Genomic DNA, 20,685 nt, shown 5'->3' with positions numbered 1-20,685 from the left:
ACAACTTTCTTAAAGTGAAGACAAAGGTAAATGAAAACCAGATTAAAAGGATTAGCTTCATTTGTCACACCTACATTGAAACATACAGCAAAACGCATCATTTGCGTCAATGACCAACAAAGTCGATGGGAGTTCTGGGGGCAGCCTGCAGTGTCGCCATGCTTCTGATGCCAACACAGCCTGCTCATAACTGGCCAACTCGAACTCATACATTAGTGTTTCCCACCCATTTTTAGTCCACACCCCCTAAAGCACTTTCATTCTTGCCACCACCCCCCTTAGGCACAATGTACTTTCCGACACCCCCATAGTGTCTACCATATGCTAACATGAGAAAAATGATTCCGCATTAAAGTTTTATTTGTCTTTAAACCCACAGCAGCTTTGATATCAATGTGATCCTTGAGCTTGATGGTTTTTAGCACAAGAGTTGAAATATCTGGTTTAAGTTGTGATAGCAAAAGCCACAAGTCCCCACCGGTGGCAATGTCCAAGCAGTTTCTGTTTCTCATGAGTATGTGGTTCACTGCACTGAAGCCTCTTTCAACAAGGTAGGAGGATGGAAACGCAATGTAGAGCAGTTCGGCTCTTTTCCAAAGACCATGAAACAGTGTAGGACAGTATAGCGACATACCACAAAAGCCAACATTTTTGCTTCTTCATCATTCTGAACTTTGATCATCTCTTCTTGCAAGCTCTCTCTTCCTGTTCTTCCAATTTGCAAAGAAATGGGATAATTACCCAGTCCAGAATTTCCAGACTGTTCAAATTCTTTAACCAACTTCGAAAATACATTTTCAGTGACTGCTGGTGTAAGCAGTACTCTTGCAAATCGCTGTGAAAGAGAGTGCCATAATTTCCATGCAGGGAAACTGTGACAACATTCTTCTCTTAATGTTGTACTTAAACATTGCCAATTTTTCTGATAAAAATGGAAACTGCACTTCTTGCCTGGATAAAACCTTGCAGTTACATATTTAGAATGTTCATTTTGTCATACAGATGGGCTAGGTATGCCATATTTCCATGTAACAGTTCAATCTTGTTTCCCAAGCTCTTGTTGACTTTGAGGAAAAATTCAACCACAATGTCAAAAAGATAAAAGAAACATTTTAATCAGCAGCCTTTTGACAACCAACACACTTCAGTGTGAAGAAGTAAGCATTCAAACTCTTCATTGTTATCTTGGCATAACTGTTGAAATATTCTGCTTATTTAATGGATGAGCTTTAATTTTGTTGATAGCAGATATTACAAGAGTAATGCTTGGAAAAAAAAAATCACTGGCTGGAGTTTTTGGTTGCCAGATATTGACAATGAATTACACAATGAATTGCCAACGTACTTGGAATTTATCATAAACCGACATGGTGACCAGTCATGTATGGTTCTCCATCTGCTCCACAAGAAATCATGTTCCTAACCAGAATACTTTTATCCTCAATATACATTTTGAGCTCATCATAGATCGATTCTCCATTGATACTTGCTTTTAAACTTTTGTAAAAAGAGAATCTCTTCAGAAACTTTTGCAGTTTTTGATAAACCATACATATGCCATCAGCAATGCTTCATTGTCTCACTCATTTCATCAATGCGATGAGTTACAAAGTCATTATTCAGAGGAATTGATTTTACAATACTCATTCCGAGAACAGTGGTGAGCACTTCTGATAAAGCAGACATAATTAATCTTTCACCAATTGTATGAGATTTTCCACACTTTGCTATCATTCTTGAAATGTTATAGGAAGCAATGAGTCTACTAACAAGGTCATTTTTAGCTTTCTTGGCAAGTGATTCAAGTGTGGAATGCTTTTAAAATGCTTCTTTCATCTTCTGGAACTGAGTAATACCACAAGTAGCCTTTTCAGTGTATCTTTTAACGAAAGTGTTCCTACAATCTTGGTGGCTTCATTAAGCAGTACAGCACTGTCTTACAAATAAAACACATGGGGCATTGCTGATCTGACGGGAATGGGATAAAACTATATTCCTGGTATGTAACATTCTATTGATGCACTTTCTGTGGTTTCTGTTTCTTAGCAGGATTAGAATTCAAGGCTTCACTGCCTTCAGACTCAGATCATGCAGTACATATTTCTCCATTATTAACAGGACTAAATTAAAATGAAAAATTAACACAAACTGAGAATGCCTATCGGATGTTAGTGACAGATGGAATGATGGTAGCGGCATGCAAAGGAACAGCAAGGCAAAGATGAAGATGGCAACGGTGAAAATTACATTGACAAGGATTCAGATGGAATCTGAAAGTTAGTCGGGATAGAGCCGGTGTTCGGCAAGCTACCTTTATATTATTCGAGTTAGTGTATTTGACCAATCACGTAAGGTCTCATAATCCCAAAGATGGGTCTTGACCACACATATGAAGCTGAGGATGTTTTGCACACCTCAAGAGGAATCCTCGGGATTGGCAGGTTCACTGATTGGCTCTATTTCATCATTTGGTTCTGGCCAGTGCTGTATCATTGTGTGACCTGTTTTCTGTAGATCTGTAGAGAAAGTTGAGTGGGCGTACTTAACTTACCAACTGTTAAATTGCATGAACTCATTCCGTGCCGCTAGTCATGGGGAACTGTTGGGCACCCTGGGTGCTAATTTATGCATTCCCAATGTCCGTTTGGTTGGTAAGGTCAGAAGAGATTGCTGAGTTTCAGACTCATTGTGACAATGAGCGCTCACTGCCTGCGGAGCTATGGTTCTTCCTGTGTCCCAGTGCCTCATTTTTTTTGGAAGTGCCTGCTCTACTAACGGTCGGTCAGGTCTCGTGCCTCAAGTTAGGGTGCCACTTACCGTCCGTCCCAAGAATCTTGAATGCCGCCCTGATGACCTCTATTTCCCCTAACATCCCCTTAAGACACATAACTGCCCCCTTGGGGGGGGGGGGGAGGTGGTACCGCCCCCATTGAGAATCACTGTCATTCATCTTTGAAATGTGGGAGGAAACTGGAGCATCTGGAGGAAATCCACACAGTCACAGGGAAAACATACAGATTCCTTACAGACAGCAGCAGGAATTGAAGCTCGATTGCTGGTATTGTAAAACAGTTTACCAAGTTACTGTGCTGTCACTGACAAGGTGGTGAAGACTACACAAGGCACACTTGTTTTCATGGAATGCAGCACTAAGTACAAGAATCAGGACAACATGTTTCAACTGTACAAGACACTAATGAGACTGGAGCTGGAATTTCACGTGCAGTTCTGATCACCATACTGTAGGAATCACGTGATTAAGCCAGAGAAGGTACAGAACAGATTCACAATGATGTAGCCAGGACTGAAGGTTTTCAGTCTGTGGTAGATATTCACTTGTATCTCATAATTGCTAAGCTTACTTTCTAAAGAGCAGCTGCCATTTGAAAGGTCACAGTTGTAAGTAGTCTTTCATCAATATTGCTTTGTTTAGCTTCCAGTCGTAGATGGAAATCAGACTCGGTTCTTAAATGTAAATAACAGACATTAGCTTGAAATTAAAAAAGCGCTTCTACTTTTTAAGTTACTGCACCTACTTTATTACTGCTCAAGAGTAGAGTACAAGATAATGGGCTGTTAATTTGAATTGTTTTAAAAAGAAAAGCTGACTCTTATGTTGCTTAGTTCAATGTAGCTTTTGCAGAACCAGATGGATAATATCATTTACCATATCAATAACTGATGTGTTTATAGTTGGAAGAGTTTAATGTACTCGAAAGTTAGCTTTACAGTATTAATGATAGCTAGCTTAAATCCATGTCTCTGAAAATGCTTTTAAGCCATTTGTGCTAGAAGATTATCTGAGGAAATATCACATGCTTGTGAAGTCAAACAAGCCAATGGAAAGGGTATAACTGTAGAGAGCAGTTCAGGCATATTAGGAGTGTAGTAAGGAACATAAAGAAGAATGGAAGAACTAGAATCCATTCCTCCAGCTTCTGTTTCTGCGGTGAACAACTTGTTTGTCTGCATCTTTGAAATGCCTTTTTAGTTTAGAAGAATTGTACCCAAGCTTTGGAAATCCTTAATCCTTTATGTTTGAGAAATGCTTTGTGTTTTAGAAATGGTTTGTAATTGGAAAATGTTTAAGATAAGAAAGTTCCTGAGTTTTAATGTGTTTTAAGAGTTTTGTGTGCTGTTTAATGTGTCTCACTGTAAATAAATGAACTGTGTTTTCAACTACTTTATTCGCTGGAAGTATCTTCTCCTTGGTAGAGAGAGAAGACCCACCACTTAAGTAATGAAAGATTGGTTAGTTACATTATAATCTCTCCTTAGTGAGAGTACTCGTGGGTATTCAATATCCAAAAGGTCTTAAAGTCTTTGTTTGAGTTTAGAGCTTTGCGATCAGCAAACCCAACACCATCACATTTGGCACCCAAAATGGTCACATTATACTAAAAACGTTATTTTAGAAACAAGTTTTAGCAATAGTCCAACTCTGAGCACACTCAGTAACTGCTGCGGCACTCCACCTAGTACTAGAAAATGGTCAAGATCTGGTTTCCAGTAATTGTGCAGGTAAATGCTGGTCGATATTATGAATGTGTTAATGCAATTACAGATATATGGGACAATACCCAACTCCTCAAAATCATTAAAATACTCCTCAAATGATCGAAGTATGTATACGTTATACAACCTTGAGATTTGTCTCCTTACGTACAGCCACAAAACAAAGAAACCTCAAAAGAACCCATTTTTTAAAACTGTCGAACACCAAATGTGCAGGGAGAGAAAGAAAAAAAACAAATTGTGCAAATAATAAAAGTAAGCAAATAGCTATAAAAGACATGAAGCCAGACATCACTACAAGTGGAGCAGCCTCAGTTCATTGCAGAGCTGGGTAGTCATCAAGGAGCAGCAAGCAGAACTGGCCCTCGCCTCACTTCCAGTCCTGACAACCTGACCTTTTCAATCCGGCTCAGTGCTTAAATCGTCCAAACGTAGGATTGATCCTCGCTCTTGGACCACTTCTGGGCCTCAACCCCACCACCGCAATTTGGCCCTTGAGGATGCCACTCTGCCTTGACTCTGCTTCAACCCCGCCTCTGCTTACCTCGACCACGCCTTCCCTGTGCCTCAGCCTCCCTTGATCATTTCTCGCCTGTGCCTCTGCCAGTACTCGACTCTCCTTCGTCAGCTTTGATCGTTATTAACAAAGTGTTATTAATGTTACTTAGTAGTTTTCTTTGTTTTGTTTCTGTTGCTGATAAGTTAGTTGCTGGACTAGCACCATCGTAAACCGGAAAGGGAGTAGGGATAACTCCCTTTCCAGAGTAGGGATTAAACACAACGAGTATTTTATTCTTCAAATCAGAGACTGGATTTATGAAGGGATAGAACAGAAGGTAGGATGCAGATTAGACAGACCAAACCCCACTGTATGACCTGCTGGACTCAGCCCATCACAATTTGTACACAAGGTAGCAATAATTCACGCCAGAAGACAATGAATTGGCCCCTTTTTTTGATAGAAATCAAGCACACAGGTGGAGACCACCTGCTTGTGTAAAAGAACCTGGCGCTGCAAACATCTTAATTCTGATGCATGGGGATATCATGCATTCCTTAAAGGCGCACGTGTTGGCGTGTGGCCAAGTGGTTAAGACGTTGGTCTAGTGATCTGAAGGTCGCTAGTTCGAGCCTCAGCTAAGGCAGCACGTTGTGCAAGGCACTTAACCACACATTGCTCTGCGATGACACCAGTGCCAAACTGCATCAGTCCTTGCCCTTCCCTTGGACAACACCGGTGGCGTGGAGAGGGGAGACTTGCAGCTTGGACAGCTGCCGGTCTCCCATACAACCCTGTCCAGGCCTGAGGTACTAAAGAAAACTGGAGAACAGATGCTTGGGAACATACATTAGAATTACTAAAAAGTTTGACCATAGCCTGTAAAAGAAGACTACAGGGACAGGCTCCTGTACAGGAAGCCGCTGCATCTTCCCCAGTACAAACATCCCATCAACTTGTTAAACCTTTGACTAATCAGAGTTTGCAGGCAGTGTGCACCACACCTCCAAATAATGCTGAAGGAATTCTGAAATTAACTATTTCAGAATGCCAGGAAGTTACAGGCCTTCTAAGAACCTGACAAGACAGCTTGGGGACCACAAAAAGGGGACTGAGAAGGAAATGCCACAAAAATAATTCCAACTCGGGTTTCCATCCTAGATGTTGAGCACTGACCGCAACATCAGAAGTATGAGAGGAGGGGATTCCAGCACTGGAGTGGACAGAGTTAGAGTGGTGAGGCTTTCCCTCTTTGAGGTTTCACTTAGAGAAGGCAAAAGGTAGTGTTTTTTTTCTTCCCTTCTATACATCTGCTCAGTCGGCATACCAGGAAGGATGGCTGGATGCTTCTCTTGCAGGATGTGGGAAGACAAGGAGACCTCCAGTGTCCATGAAGACTACACCTGCAAGAAGTGCATCCAGCTGCAGCTTTTAACAATCCACATTAAGGAGTAGGAGCTGGAACCGGATGAACTCCAGATCATTCGGGAGGCTGAAGGGGTGATAGATAGGGCATATAGAGAGGTAGTTACACCCAAGATGCAAGACATGGGAAACTAGGTGACAGTCAGGAAGGGGAAAGGGGTTAAGGAGCCAGTGCAGAGTACCCCTGTGGACATCCCCCTCAACAAAAGGTATATCACTTTGGATACTGTCAGGGGATGAACTAACAGAGGAGAGTCACAGTGGTTGGGTCTCTGGCACTGAATCTGCCTCCGTGATTCAGAAACGAACAAACGTGGGGTGGGGGAGATGAAGAGGCATGATGTGGTGATAGGGGATTCATTAAAGGAATAAACAGGAGGTTGTGCACAAGAACAAGATTCCCAAATGGTATATTGCCTCCCCAGGGCCTGGGACATGTTGGATCGAGTTCTTAGCATTCTTAACTGGGAAGGTGAACACCAGAGGTCATGGTTCATGTAGGTACCAAAGACATGGGTAGGCCAAGTGATGAGGTTCTGCGTAGGGAGTTAGGTGCTAAGTTAAAAGGCAGGATCACCAGGGTTGTGATCTCAGGATTGCTACCCATGCCACGTGCTAGTGAGGCCAAAACTAGGAAGATTAGAGTTTAACACATTGGTTGGTGTAGAAGGGGGGAGCATAAGATACTTGGATCATTGGGCTTTCTTCCAGGGAAGGTGAGACCTGTACAGAAAGGACAGTTTTCACCCAAACTGGATAGGTAATAATAACTCAGTAGGAAAGTTCGTTAATGCTGCAGTGTGGTTTAAACTAGAGTTGCAGGAGGATTGGAACCAGAGAGCCAGAACAGTTAGTGGAGAGGTTATGGAAATAGATGTTGGTAATACCTCAGACAAAGTCAGGAATCAAAAGGTTGAGCATGGTGCAACTAGTGACCTGAGCTGTGCACATTTCAATGCAAGAAGTATCGTAGGAAAGGCGGATGAACTCAGGGCATGGATCAACACCTGGAATTATGACATGGTAGGCATTAGTGAGACATGTTTGCAGGAGGGGCAGGATTGGCAGCTCAGTATTCTGGTATTCTGTTGTTTTAGACACAACAGAGCAAGAGGGATTAAAGGAAGAGGGATTGGTGTACTAATAAGGTAAAATGTCACTGCAGAGCTCCATCAGACAGACAGGAGAACTCAACTAGTGAGGCATTAAATATGGAACTGAGAAATAAGAAAGGTATGACCACATTAATGGGGCTATAATTATAGACCACCCAACAGTCCTGGGGATTTAGAGGAACAAACTTGTAAAGAGATTACAGGCTGTAGCAAGAAACACAAGGTTGTTATAGTAGGTGATTTTAACTTTCCACATATTGACTGGGAATTGCATACTAGATGGGACAGAGTTTATCAAATGTGTTCAGGAAAGTTTCCTTCACCTGTACGTAGAAGTCCCAACAAGAGAGTCTGAAAAACTGAATCTGATATGAGGGAATGAGACAAGGCAGGTGACAGAGATTTGTGTAAGGGATCATTTTGCTTCCAGTGACCACAATGCCATTAGCTTCAAAGTAAATATGTAAGTATATAGGTCTCATCTGCAGGTTAAGATTCTAAATCCGAGAAAGGCAAGTTTTTGTAGGATCAGAAATTATCTGGCAGATTAAATGGTTTTGGCATGGATTAGATGGGCCGAAGGGACTGTTTCTGTGCTGTACTTCTCTATGACTATGGCTGCATATTTCGTTGCCCAGGTTATCAACAACAAGGTTTTGGCAATCGAGGCCGGGAGGGGAAACAAGATTGCAATTAAAACTGTCTCCATAGAGAACATCAGAGCTGACCCAGCAGCCTTTATTCTCCCACAGCAAGTGGAACCCTTATATTAGACTGGTACATTGGTCCACCATGGAACCCCTATACCCCGATACTGGAGGGAGTGAGGTGTACTATAAAAATGAAATACAAGTTTAGATCTGAAAAGCAACAAAAAAAATCCTGTTCACTTGAAGATCTCATTGCCCAGGAATATATATACAGAATGGATTGTTTTCAGAATAAGACAGACTCAGACTCCAGGAAGAAACGCTACTTTTGTATTATTATAAGCACAAATATTAAAAGTAAAATACTGTTCAGTGCTGCCTTACTTACCATTTGTTTGTTCGCAGATGAAGTCACATTTACCACAGATAATGTCTCATCTGGCTTGGATATGCCTAAAACTTAATGACTCAGAATATTATTTACAGGGGTTCGGAGAGCAATGATGATTCTAATTTATATATCACTAAATGGCCCTTACCTTTTGGTCATATGTGAACTAATACACTAGAACCCTTAATGCTTGCCTCTGCCAAAGTGATTGTTCCAATCCACATAAGCATTCAATCTGACTGCATTGCAGATGAAATGAACGCAAGGTAAAGAATCACTTACACAAATTATTAATAACACCCTAACAAAACTGAAAAATTGCAGCCCTGATATTGATGGTAAACTAATAAAAAAAAATCCCTTGACATGGATCCCTCTACACTTGAAGAAAAATATAGACTCCATTATGTCATTGAATGGTCCCACTCATGGGAACATGGCATTGAAACTGTTAGACTAGAACATTGTGCAAACTCAAAATAGTTTTAAAGAAGACTTCACCATCCAACAGGTATCTTATTGCACTTTCCTTTTATGGCCAACTAGTATATGAGCATATTTACTACAAAGATTTTAGTCATTTCTATATCTCCAATTATGGCTACTAATCCACTCCATTGTTAAATGTCAAGCTAACATGACAATTTTCTGCATTTTGGGATTATGTTCCAAAAGGGTTTAGCTAAGCCCTCAATCTAGGTCTTTGCTTGTTAATATGCACTGAAGCAGAACCGAAGATGAAGCAAAAATGTTTTAGACTATAATACCATGAGCGATAGGAGCAGAATTAGGCCATCGAGTCAGCTCCACCACTTCATCATGGCTGATCCAATTTCCCTCTCAGCCCAATCTCCTGCCTTCTCCCTGTAACCCCTTCATGCCCTGACCAATCAAGAATCTATCAAACTCTGCCTTAAGTATACATAATAGACTTGGTTTCCACAGCTGCCTTTGGCAAAAAATTCCACAGATTTACCACTCACTGGCTAAAAAAAATCCTCATCTCCATTCTATTCTGAGGCTGTCCCCGCTGGTCGTAGATTCCCCCACCAGAGGTAACATTCTCTCCTCATCCACTCTATCAAGGCCTTTCACCATTCGATAGGCTTAAATAAAGTCACCTCTCATTCCTGATGAAGGGTCTCGGGCCAAAACGTCGACAGTGCTTCTCCCTATAGATGCTGCCTGGCCTGCTGTGTTCCACCAGCATTTTGTGTGTGTTGCTTGAATTTCCAGCATCTGGAGATTTCCTCGTGTTTGCTTTTGAAATTCACCTCTCATTCTTCTGAATTCCAGTGAATGCAGGCCCAGAGCCATCAAACGTTCTTCATATGACAGGCTATTCAATCTTGGAATCACCTTTGTGAACTTCCTTTGAATCCTTTCCAGTTTCAGCAAATCCTTCCTAAGCAACCCAAACTGCTCACAGTACTCCAAGTGAGGCCTCACCAGTGCTTTAAAAAGTCCCAATAGTACATCCTTGCTTTTATATTCTCATCCACTTGAAATGAATGCAACCATTGCATTTACATTCTCACCACAGACTCGACCTGCAAATTAACCTTTAGGGAATCCTGCACAAGTCGTTTAGTGCCTCAGTTTTCTGTATTTTCTCTCCAGTTAGAAAAGAGTTAACCCTTTGATTTCTTCTACCAAAGTGATTGACCATACACTTCCCGACACTGTATTTCATCTGCCACTTCTTTGCTCATTCAACTAGCCCTTCTGTTGCCTCTCTACTTGCTCAAAACAACCTACCACCACCCTCCCCCCCCCACCTATCATCTACAAACTTTGCAATAAAGCCGTCAATTCCATCATCCAAATCACTGATATGTAACCTAAAAAGAATCAGTCTCAACAGAGTTTTCCTCCCTGGTCAATGGAAATTGATGAGTCCAATAAGCATTGTAAAGATTTTACGCCCAGAGGCTATTGTCTCTACCCAAATTTCATACTTGCCCAAGTCAAACAGTCATAAATAGTTCACACTATGGTGCATATAATACCTTGCAATGAAAATTAGTTCAAAGTTATTGGTGTCCTTATGAATTCAATTATATCTCAGAGAGACTTCGACTACAATTTGGAAAACAGGGAAATAAGCCTGTAACAAATTTTACTGTTGAAGACTAATTGATACTGCTAAAATTTTGGGGTTACACACAGATAACATTACTTTCTAAATAGACAATGCTACATACATAGGCAAGCCTTCAATCATTGCTGTATATTCAGTTGCATGGTGTTAACATCACACACAGAAAGAGAAAAAAAACTATCCCCAACCCTAAACAATTTTCGTGATTTCTAACAGTAAAATACAATAGTGAAGCTGCTTGTACAGCCATGCCTTGGCACTGCTCACTCTCACAATCACAATGATGTGATCCCTCAGTTCACTCAGAAGGTGGACAGTGCTGATAACAAAAGTTGTTCAGACAAACTGCTATCAGAGGGTCATTTACTTTTTAAAGCTTATAAAGGAAATAAATCTTGGAATAATTTGATGAGTTAACCCATGTTGCATATCTCAAGGTAGAAATACAAGTCCAGTTTGAAGGAATGATTTATGATGGATGCAGAACAAAGAATGTTCTTAGAGGACTAGATATTTGTTAACAATGGCTAGAAGAAGCTAGGTCAAATTAAAAGAATATTTCTTTATTCATCACAAGAGTAGCAAAACTGACAATCACATGAGCAGGCACTTTTTTTTTATTTTCGCAAGTTCCATCTGCAGACTCATACTAAACCCCTGACTGGATTAATGCTGCAGCTGAAACAATAGCTGAGATCTTTCTAACTGTTGCACATTTAGATTCCATAGCCGTGGATAGCTTCTGGGTGGATTGGCACTACGTTAAATTAGGTTACAGGTTTTTTTTTTGCAGTTTTCTGGAGAACTCCCTTAGCTGTTAGAATTACTACTCATTTTGTTCAGATGTTGAAATCTGCAAGGATGGAAGTTTGGTGGCTTCTGCTTTTTGTGTAACAGCTCCACTCCGAAGACTTTGTTAACTCACCTACCCAATCAGCAGTACCATGGGTTATCTCTCACATACTGTAACTGCTTTACTGTCCCCACCCCGGACTCACCTCTTCACTTAGTCCTCTGGTTCATCCTCAACCGTGGAAGAACGAGGAGCAGGGACTGCCCTGATCATGTTATCCTTGCTCCTTTCCCTTTCCTATTCTTGATCACTAACATTGCATCCAGGTATGTATGTTTCTCACCTCATCTTGAGGGTGGTTGGGATTTATTTGTTGAGAATAATGGGTTTAATAACACAATCTTACAAATAGAAAGATGAGTCAACAAACATTATTTTTACTTACCTGTTCAGAAGTCACGTTTACTTTTTAGCATGGGTAACTTTTGAAATACATGGTTAATATTTTACATAATGTACTTTGCAGATGCATTATTCATTGCTAATGATGGCATTATATTATCATGATTTGCACCTTTGAATTTAAAACCATCTCTTGCTCTATTTTGTATGTTACATTATACAATGGTGGAAGACTTACCAGGAGGAGAAAGATAGCTACCCCTGAGGAATGCCATGCCCCTGGTAACCTTTTTAACCTATTCTATTATGATTTCTTCAGAAACAGAGACATAATCCTAGAGCCTTCGGGGTGTACAAAGTGTTTTATTGTCACAAGGTAGAACTGTTTGAACGTGCTTTACTTATTATTTGGGTATATGCAAAATATGCCTATGTGGTACTCCTGCAATGTCACAAGTAGGACCACCAAGCCTATTAGTACTGCTAATCATGTTATATTTGTTACTAGAACAATTTGTATATGTCTGGATGATAAAATCCTACGGTGTTGGTGTTGCAAGGACGAGGCTGAGGACGAACCCAAGTGCAAGACACAGGCACGGAGGCAGAGTCGTGAGGCGTTAGCACCACCGTGAACGGGGAACCGGTATCCAGGAGAGTCTTTACACAGAGACAAGATTTACGTAGAGTATCCAGGAAATGATGCGGAGCTTAGAACTGCCAGTCCTAAGGAATCAGGAAACAAGGTTTACTCACACTAGAGCCGACCAAAGAACTGGCACAGCATGGCTGTGATGATGGAGTTTTATCCTATGTTCGCTAATGGGAACCAGGTGTGCAGTAATTAGTGGAACTGGGAATGACTGGAAAACAGACGAAGGGAATGACTGGAAAACAGACGAAGGGATTAAGGCCCAATTAAGGAGGTAATAGCAAGATGGGGAATTGCTAGCTAGGACCATGACACAAGGTTTGACAGAACAGACTGGATAGCCCTTGTTCAGTTAAAGCTTTCTGGGAAAACACAGAAGTTAGTGGGGGCGTGGGGGAAGGACTGAACAAATACATACAGAGTTCAGAATCGCCAATATAGGAAGAAACATATGCAAGTGGTATGATTGGTATTAGAAGGTTAAGTTACAGGATACCAAAGGGTGTTCACTCCAATGGGAGGGCCATGACTAACTCTTGTGTTGTGACATTTTTTTCTGGGAGCTTAGAGTTAAAGGTATATGAAGAGAATTCTTAACAGGGGAATTGTACTGTTCCTTACTTTTGTAAATATTTCATTTTTATGTATATTATTATATTGTACAGTCATGTAGCTGACAGATATAACTTTCTACAATTAAAATGTGAGATTACTGATCTTTATGCAAAAGAAGACAATATTACACTATCAGTAACTTGTTTACAAGACTTGTTCTCAGGAAACCTGAGTAAAGTTGTGCACTGCATTGAAAGCAATGTGAACAGCGCTGTCAAAGAGATGAACTACCTTCAGCTTATTGAAAGAATGACCTGATGACCAGATGAACCAATGGTAACAGAGACAGTGATTTGAACTTGCATCGAGGAAGTGGCAAAAGCTGTTTGTGGGGATGAAGGTTTTAAAGATGGACCTGTGTGGACATAATATGGGCATTGATGCATCTTTTATGGAAAATTATAATGGTGACTTTCCTTTTAAGTTTGGGAAATGTGTGCGGCTCAGATTAAGGAAGCAAGTACTCTAAAGAAGAAAAAGAAATCACACTTTGAGCATCGGATCAAAGAGAGGAAAGAGAGACTTTACTAGTACTATTTAACTAATGGAATGATTGGAGGAGTGTTAGCCTGTTCCCAAGAGGAGTCTTGGCAGGACTCTTGATCTCAAAGTGAAATCAGCAGGAAGAAGCTGGGTTAGAAATCTTCAATTTACCAAGAGGGGAACGTGATAGATATTTGCTACTATCTCATGTTTGCTAAGCTTGCTTTCTAAATTGCAGCTGCTGTTTGAAAGGTCACAAACAGTTGTAAGTAAACTTTCAACTACAGTGCTGTTTAATTTCTGCTTATAAATGGAAGTCAGTCTTCTGTTCTTAAAATGGAGATGGAAAGCAGCTTGAAGTTAAACAGATACTCTTTATAAAACAGCTCTCTATTTTGAAGACACTGTCTGTAAAGAGTCACTGCACCTGCTTTATTATTGCTCAAGAGTGGAGTACAAGACAGTGGGGTGTTTAACTTGGATTGTGTCAAACAGACAAGCTGATTCTTAAGTTGCTTAGTCCAAGGTAGCTTGCAGAACCAGAAGGATAACATCTGTTTATAGTTGGAATAGTTTATGCACTTCATAAGCTTTATTCGCTGCTGCTGGGCACCCAGTCTCCCCTTCCCCCAGCACTGTGTTTTTCAGGTCCCACTGGGGACCTCTTGGGTTTCATGAAGCCTTCATCTTCCTCCCACCCTACCTTCCCTGAGCACCCCAACCCTCCTCCCTCTGAGTCCACCTCTAATCTTCTCCTTGTCTTCACCATTCCCTCTGACTTCCTCTTCTCTGAAGCAGAATGTCCTGTCCCCAGAAAGGGCCTCACCTTTGTCCCCTTTCACTGCCATGACATCAAGCTCTTCATCCGTCGCCTCTGTCTCTGAGCCCACTTCTTTGGCAAGAATTCCACACCCTGCATGGATGAATCTTTCAACCGCCTTCAACCCTCCTCCACTTTTGGACACCCCGCTCTGGTTCTCTGCCTGCTCTGGATCTTGATCTGCGGTCAACAAACCCAATACCATTACAAGTTATAAGGAGAGACTGGATAGGCTCCAAGTGTTGTCCCTGAAGCAAAGCAGGCTGAGAAGTGGCCTGATAGAATCATGATGGGCAGAGATACGATGGACTAATGTCTTATCTAAGATGGACTCCTCCACAAGTAGGAGTCTTAAACTAGAGGGCACAGCTTTAAACTGAGGGGAAAGATTTAAAGGGGACATGAGAGGCAAGATTTCCCCCCCACAGAAAATGATGGAACAATATATGGAACAAGCTGCTATGCTAGAGACAAGTACAATTACATCAACATTTATATTGTTTAAAAGACATGTTGACAGGACCATGGATAACAGAGGTTCAAAGAGATATGAGCCAAATTCAGAGGGTTATGGGACCAGCTAGGAAAATATTTTGATCCGTATGGATGACATAGGTCAAAGGTCCTGTTTCCATGCTCTATGACTATCAGTAAAAGTCATTATGCAGTAATAACAAATGTTTGAGGATTTATATTACTATCTATACAATTCAAACCATACACAATAAGATCACAGGCCCACATTGCCTATAAGATCACGAGACATAGGAGCAGAATTAGGCCATTTGGCCCATCGAGACTGCTCCAGAATTCAATCATGTCTGATCCTGTTTTTTCTTCCCCACTACCCGGCCTTCTCCCTGTAACATTTGATGCTATGGCCAATGAAGTACCTATCTCTGCCTTAAATACACCCAACAACCTGACCTCCATAGCTGCCTGTGGTAACAAATTCCACAAATTCACTAACCTCTGGCTAAAGAAATTTTTTCAGGTCTGTTTTAAATGGACACCCCTCTAATCTGAAGCTGTGACTTCTTATCCTACACTCCCCCACCATGGGAAGGATCCTTTCCATATCTACTCTGTCTACGCCTTTCAATATTCAGAATATTCAATTGAGATCCCCCCTCATCTTTCTAAATTTCAGTAAGGACCCAAAGCCATCAAACATTTCTCACATGATAACACTTTCATTCACTATCATCCTTGTGAGCCTCCTCTGAAACGTCTCCAATGCCAGCACAACCTTTCTTAGATCAGGACCCCAAAACTGTTCACAATACTCAAAGTGAGGCCCCACCAGTGCCCTATAAAACATCAGCATCACATCCCTGTTCTTGTATTGTAGACCACTTGAAATGAGTGCTAACATTGCATTTGCCTTCCTCACTACTGACTCAACCTACAAGTTAGCCTTTACGATATTCTGCACAAGGACTTCCAAGTCCCTTTGCATCTCAGATTTTTGGATTTTCTACCCATTTAGAAAATAATATTTATTTCTACTATAAAGTACATGACCATGCATTGTCCAGCAATGCATGGCCAAATTTGCCACTTTCTTTCTCATTCTCCTAATCTGCCTACGTCCTTCTGCAGCCTTCCTACTTCCACACACTACCTGCCCTTCCACCAATCTTTGCATCATCTGCAAACTTGGCAACAAAGCCATCTATTCCATCATCTACATCACAGATATACAGCATAAACATGCAGTCCCAACACCGACCTCTGCAGAACACCAGTCACAGGAAAAGGATCATTTCATTCCCATGTGCTTCCTCCTACCAATCAGCCAATGCTCAAACCATGCTAGTAACTTTCCTGTTACTTTCCATGGGCTCTTAACTTGGTAAGCAGCCTCACGTGTGGCACCTTGCCAAAGGCCTTCTGAAAATCCAAACATGCAACATTCGCTGCATCCGCTTTATCTATCCTACTTGTAATCTCCTCAAAGAATTCCAACAGGTTTGTCAGGCAGGATTTTCCCTCAAGGAAACCATGTTGACTTTGTCCTATCTTGTCCTGTGTCACCAAGTACTCCATTACCTCATCCTTAACAATTGACTTCAACCACTGAGGTCAGACTAACTGGTCTATAATTTCCTTTCTGCTACCTCCCTCCATTCTTAAAGAGTGGAGTGACATTTTCAATTTTCCAGTCCTTCAGAACCAGGCCAGAGTCCAGTCATTCTTCAAAGATCATTACTAATGCCTCCCCAATCTCTACTGCAACCTCTTTCAGAAGTCTAGGGATTGCAGTTCACGTGGTCTGGCAATTATATACAGCTACTGTTTGGAGACCTGTATATAACTGGCATCAGGGTCCTTTTACCCTTGCAGTTTCTCAACTCAACCCACAAGGATTCAACATCTTCCAATCCTATGTCACATCTTCCTAATGATTTGATGCCATTCTTTACCAGAAGCGCCATGCCATCCCCTCTGTCTATCTATCTGCTACAATTCATCCTATCCTGAGTCCCTTCACTCCGGTTGCCATCCCCCTGCCAAATTAGTATAAACCCTCCCAAACAGCTTTCACTCTTCTAAGTTCCAGAGAATACAGACAAAGACCCATCACTCACATGAGAAGCCTTTCATTCCAGGAATTATTTTTGTGAACCTTCTCCAATGCCGCCACATCCTTTCATAAATAAAGGGCCCAAAGCTGTCCAAGTGAGGCCTCACCAGTGCCTTATAAAGCCTCAGCATTACATCAATGTTATTCTATTCTAGTTTTCCCAAAATGAATGCTAACATTGCATTTGCCTTCCTCACCAATGACTCAACATGCAAACTAACCTTTAGAGAATCCTGCACCAGGTCTCCCAAATGCCTTTGCACCTCAGATATTTGAATTTTCTCTCCATTATAAAACAGTCTCGGTTTTTATTCCTTCTACCAAAGTGCACGACCATGCACTTCCCGACACTGCATTCCATCTGCCACTTCTCTGCCCATCTCCTAATCGGTCAAAGTCATTCTGCTTACCCAAATCATCTTGTCCCTACACCTATCTTTGTATAATCTGCAAACATGGCCACAAAATCAGCAACTATCATTCAAATAATTGGCATATCATGTAAAAAGAATCGGTCCCAACACAGATCTGTGTGAAAAATCACTAGTCACCAGCAGCCAATCAGAAAAGGCCCTCTTTATTATCACTCTATGCCTATCCACTCTGGTATCTTTCCTGTAATACCATGGGTTCTTATCTTGTTAACCAGCCTTGTGTGTAGCACCTTGTCAAGGACCTTCAGAAAATCTAAGTAAACGATGTCTACCAACTATTCTTTGTCTATCCTGCCTGCTATTTCCTCAAAGAGTTTCAACAGATTTGTCTAGCAAGATTTTCCCTACTGGAAACCATGCTGATTTTGGCTCATCTTACCATGTGCCTCCAAATACCCTAAAACCTCATCCTTAACAATCAACTACACCATTCCCTCAACTACTGAGGTGAAGCTAACTGGTCTATAATTTCCTTTCTTCTGTCTCCCTCTTGAAGAGTGGAATGACACTGGCATTTTTAAAGATCAAATGCTACTGGAACCATAGCAGTGGACTCCACCCTGTACAAATTCAATTCTTTTCTGAAACCTTAGAATCAGAATCAGATTTAATATCACCAGTGTATGTCATGAAATGTTTACCTTAAGGCAGCAGTATAATGAAATACGTGCTAAATAAATATAGAGAAAACTGAGTTACAGTGGGTACCTACATGTGTCTATTAAATAGTTAAGGTAAAACAAATAGCGCAAAATAAATAAAAAAGTAGTGAGGTAGTGTTCATGGGTTCAATGTTCATTCAGAAATTCGATGGCAGGCGGGAAGCTGTTTCTGAATCGCTGAGTGTGTGTGCCTCCAAACATCTGTACCTTCTTCCCGACAGCAACAGTGTGAAAAGGGCAGGTCCCGGGATGGTGGGGGGGATCCTTAATGATGGACGCCGCCTTCCTAAGGCACCGCTCATTGAAGATGTCTTGGGTACTACGGAGGAGGCTGGTGCCCATTATGGGGCTGACTAATCTTCTGCAACTTAATTCGTTAATTCGTTCTTGTGCAGCCCCCCCCCCCCAGCGATGCAGCCAGCCAGAATGCTCTCCACCACACACTTGCAGAATTCAGATTTGTAGATTTCAGCAGGAATCTGTAGAAATTCCAGCTGAAATCTGCTTTTACCATCATTTAACAGAGTGCACCCGAGATCGTATGAACTCTCCGCCCTAAACAAAACCCCAACACTTCCGGCAAATAGGTTCCACAATAAAATACCGGCAATACCATTACAACTACAAATTCAGCAACCCCATCTTACCGGAAAAAAAGGATTTCCCTAAGCAGGGCGGGAGGTAGCGAAATACAGGCCTATTGTTTATTCTGCTAACTTATTTGCAGATAACTTGAAATAATCTATCAATAAAGTTTTGTCCACATTTAGATGTTTACATTTTTTTTAAACAAAGTGGTCTCTTGTTCACGCCTACCCAATACAAGGGAAAACAAATATCTTCACTATGTTTAAGTCAACGTGATTTATTCTACTCACACATCTGTGCTTTATTTTACTGTCAAGTTGGAAAGGAGCTCACCGTTTTATTCCAGTTCGTTGACTTCAGATCCAAGAAAGTTAATATTATTAAATATAATCTTTCTTGTAATCATTACCAATCAGTAAATCATTAATTATATACCGTAACCAGTGTGTCGTTCTCACTTAACTGCTCAGGTTTCCACTAATCACCTGTTCAGGCTTCTTCCTGCTCTTCTCTCCATACTTCAGCTGGAGAACGGGCTTCATTTCTGCCGCCTCTCTTCCGTGACGCTTGGCAAATTGGAGTCCTTTCCCTGGGGAAATTCAGAGAAGGACGCAGCTTCCTATTTGAGTTTTCCACTTTTCGTTAAATCCCGGTGCAAACCGAAAATGTGATCGGTGATAACTCACTCTCTGAACTGAAGTCAGTCACCCACACATCAGCCACCACCGCCACAAGCACAGCCAGGTGCCTTTAAAGATCCGGATAAGACCTGGGTCCGGATTTTCCACCGGGGTTGCAAATTCCTATGGGGAAGCCTAACTGACGTCAGTGCGGGATCCGGATCTGAAGCCGCGTGTTAGCCACAGCTTATCCCCTTCTCCCTGGGTTCCAACAATGCAGGACCCCTGAGACGAGCAGTTATAACTCTAATCAGGTTACGTGTCGCACTCGTCTGTCTCCCCGGCACTTACCATTTGTCATTTTAGCCGGAGCAGCCTGTGAACCATGGAAGTGCACTCAGGTCGAAATCGAGCGCAACACGGAGGCGTTTCCTCGTGAAGCCCAGTGCTCGCCGAAACCGCCCACTTTCGGTGCTTTCACTTTTCAGCGCTCGGGCGGGCAGGCGGCGTGGTTGCGCGTTCCCGCGACCTCGCTACCCGCGGGCACGCAGCACTTACCGGCGCCCTTTCTTCTCTAACTATATTTCAGAAGTGAGATCGCATCTCTGAAGCTTCAGGGAGCGATCCGTGCAGTTTTGCTGGCACATGGGGTTGTGTTCGCGTATGAACTCCAACACCTGGTATATTGCAAATGTAGAGAACGGTGGAGAGTTTGCGGACTTTTCCACTTGCTAATGATTCTTTTTCCATGTTGGCGTATCTCGTTTCTGCCAGAGTAAGTACAGGCGAACTCCTTTTATTGGCACCTTGTAATATGGTTGTACCTTGGTCTTCTTCAGAGGCATCTACATTTAAAATAATAGGTTTTATACCATTTAACACACGCAAAATGCCGGAGGAACTCAGCAGGCCTGCCAGCTCGGCCCGAAACACCGACTGTACTCTTTTTGCTGGCTGGCTTGTGTGTGTTTCTTGGATTTCCAGCTTTTGCAGATTTTCTATTGTTTGGAAGGGTTTATACCATCATAGTTTAACAAACTCGATACACATAATTTCCTTCAACCCCAGTAAAACTTGTGTTTCGTAGGGCTGTGACTTCTGGTATTTAGCATATTTTATTGGCTTCTTCGGGCTTTGCATTATGTTCTAAGCGTGCGATGGAAAAAAACATCCATTAGTACTTAAGAAGGGGGCATCCCGTCCGGGACATGCCATCCTCTCGTTACTACCTTCAAGCAGAAAGTACAGGAGCCTGAAGACCCACTCTTACCGATTTAGAAACAGCTTCTTCCCTTCTGCCATCAGATTTCCGAAAGGTCCATCTCATTTTGCA

At 41.8% G+C, this 20,685-nt stretch overlaps 1 protein-coding gene across 4 annotated transcripts in view; it reads right to left on the bottom strand.

Moving 5' to 3' along the window:
* LOC140725046 (uncharacterized) overlaps window positions 1-19,790 on the bottom strand; it is a 52,177-nt gene extending 32,387 nt beyond the window's left edge. For 3 of the 4 annotated variants that reach the window (XM_073040020.1, XM_073040003.1, XM_073040011.1), the window contains exons 1-2: window positions 19,704-19,790; window positions 19,218-19,321 (exon numbers count right to left, since the gene is read on the bottom strand). Coding sequence is in view for 2 of the 4 variants with exons in the window: in XM_073040011.1 (XP_072896112.1) it covers window positions 19,218-19,321; window positions 19,704-19,713 (114 nt within the window). In the remaining 2 variants the exon portion in view is untranslated. Of the gene's footprint in view, window positions 1-19,195; window positions 19,322-19,703 lie in introns of all 4 variants that reach the window. The other variant, XM_073040027.1, reaches the window with a different exon arrangement.
* Between the last annotated feature and the right edge of the window lie 895 nt (window positions 19,791-20,685).

Source organism: Hemitrygon akajei, chromosome 1 (assembly GCF_048418815.1).
Source record: "Hemitrygon akajei chromosome 1, sHemAka1.3, whole genome shotgun sequence".
Classification (NCBI taxonomy): Eukaryota; Metazoa; Chordata; class Chondrichthyes; order Myliobatiformes; family Dasyatidae; genus Hemitrygon; species Hemitrygon akajei.
This window is presented reverse-complemented; position numbering and strand designations above follow the sequence as displayed.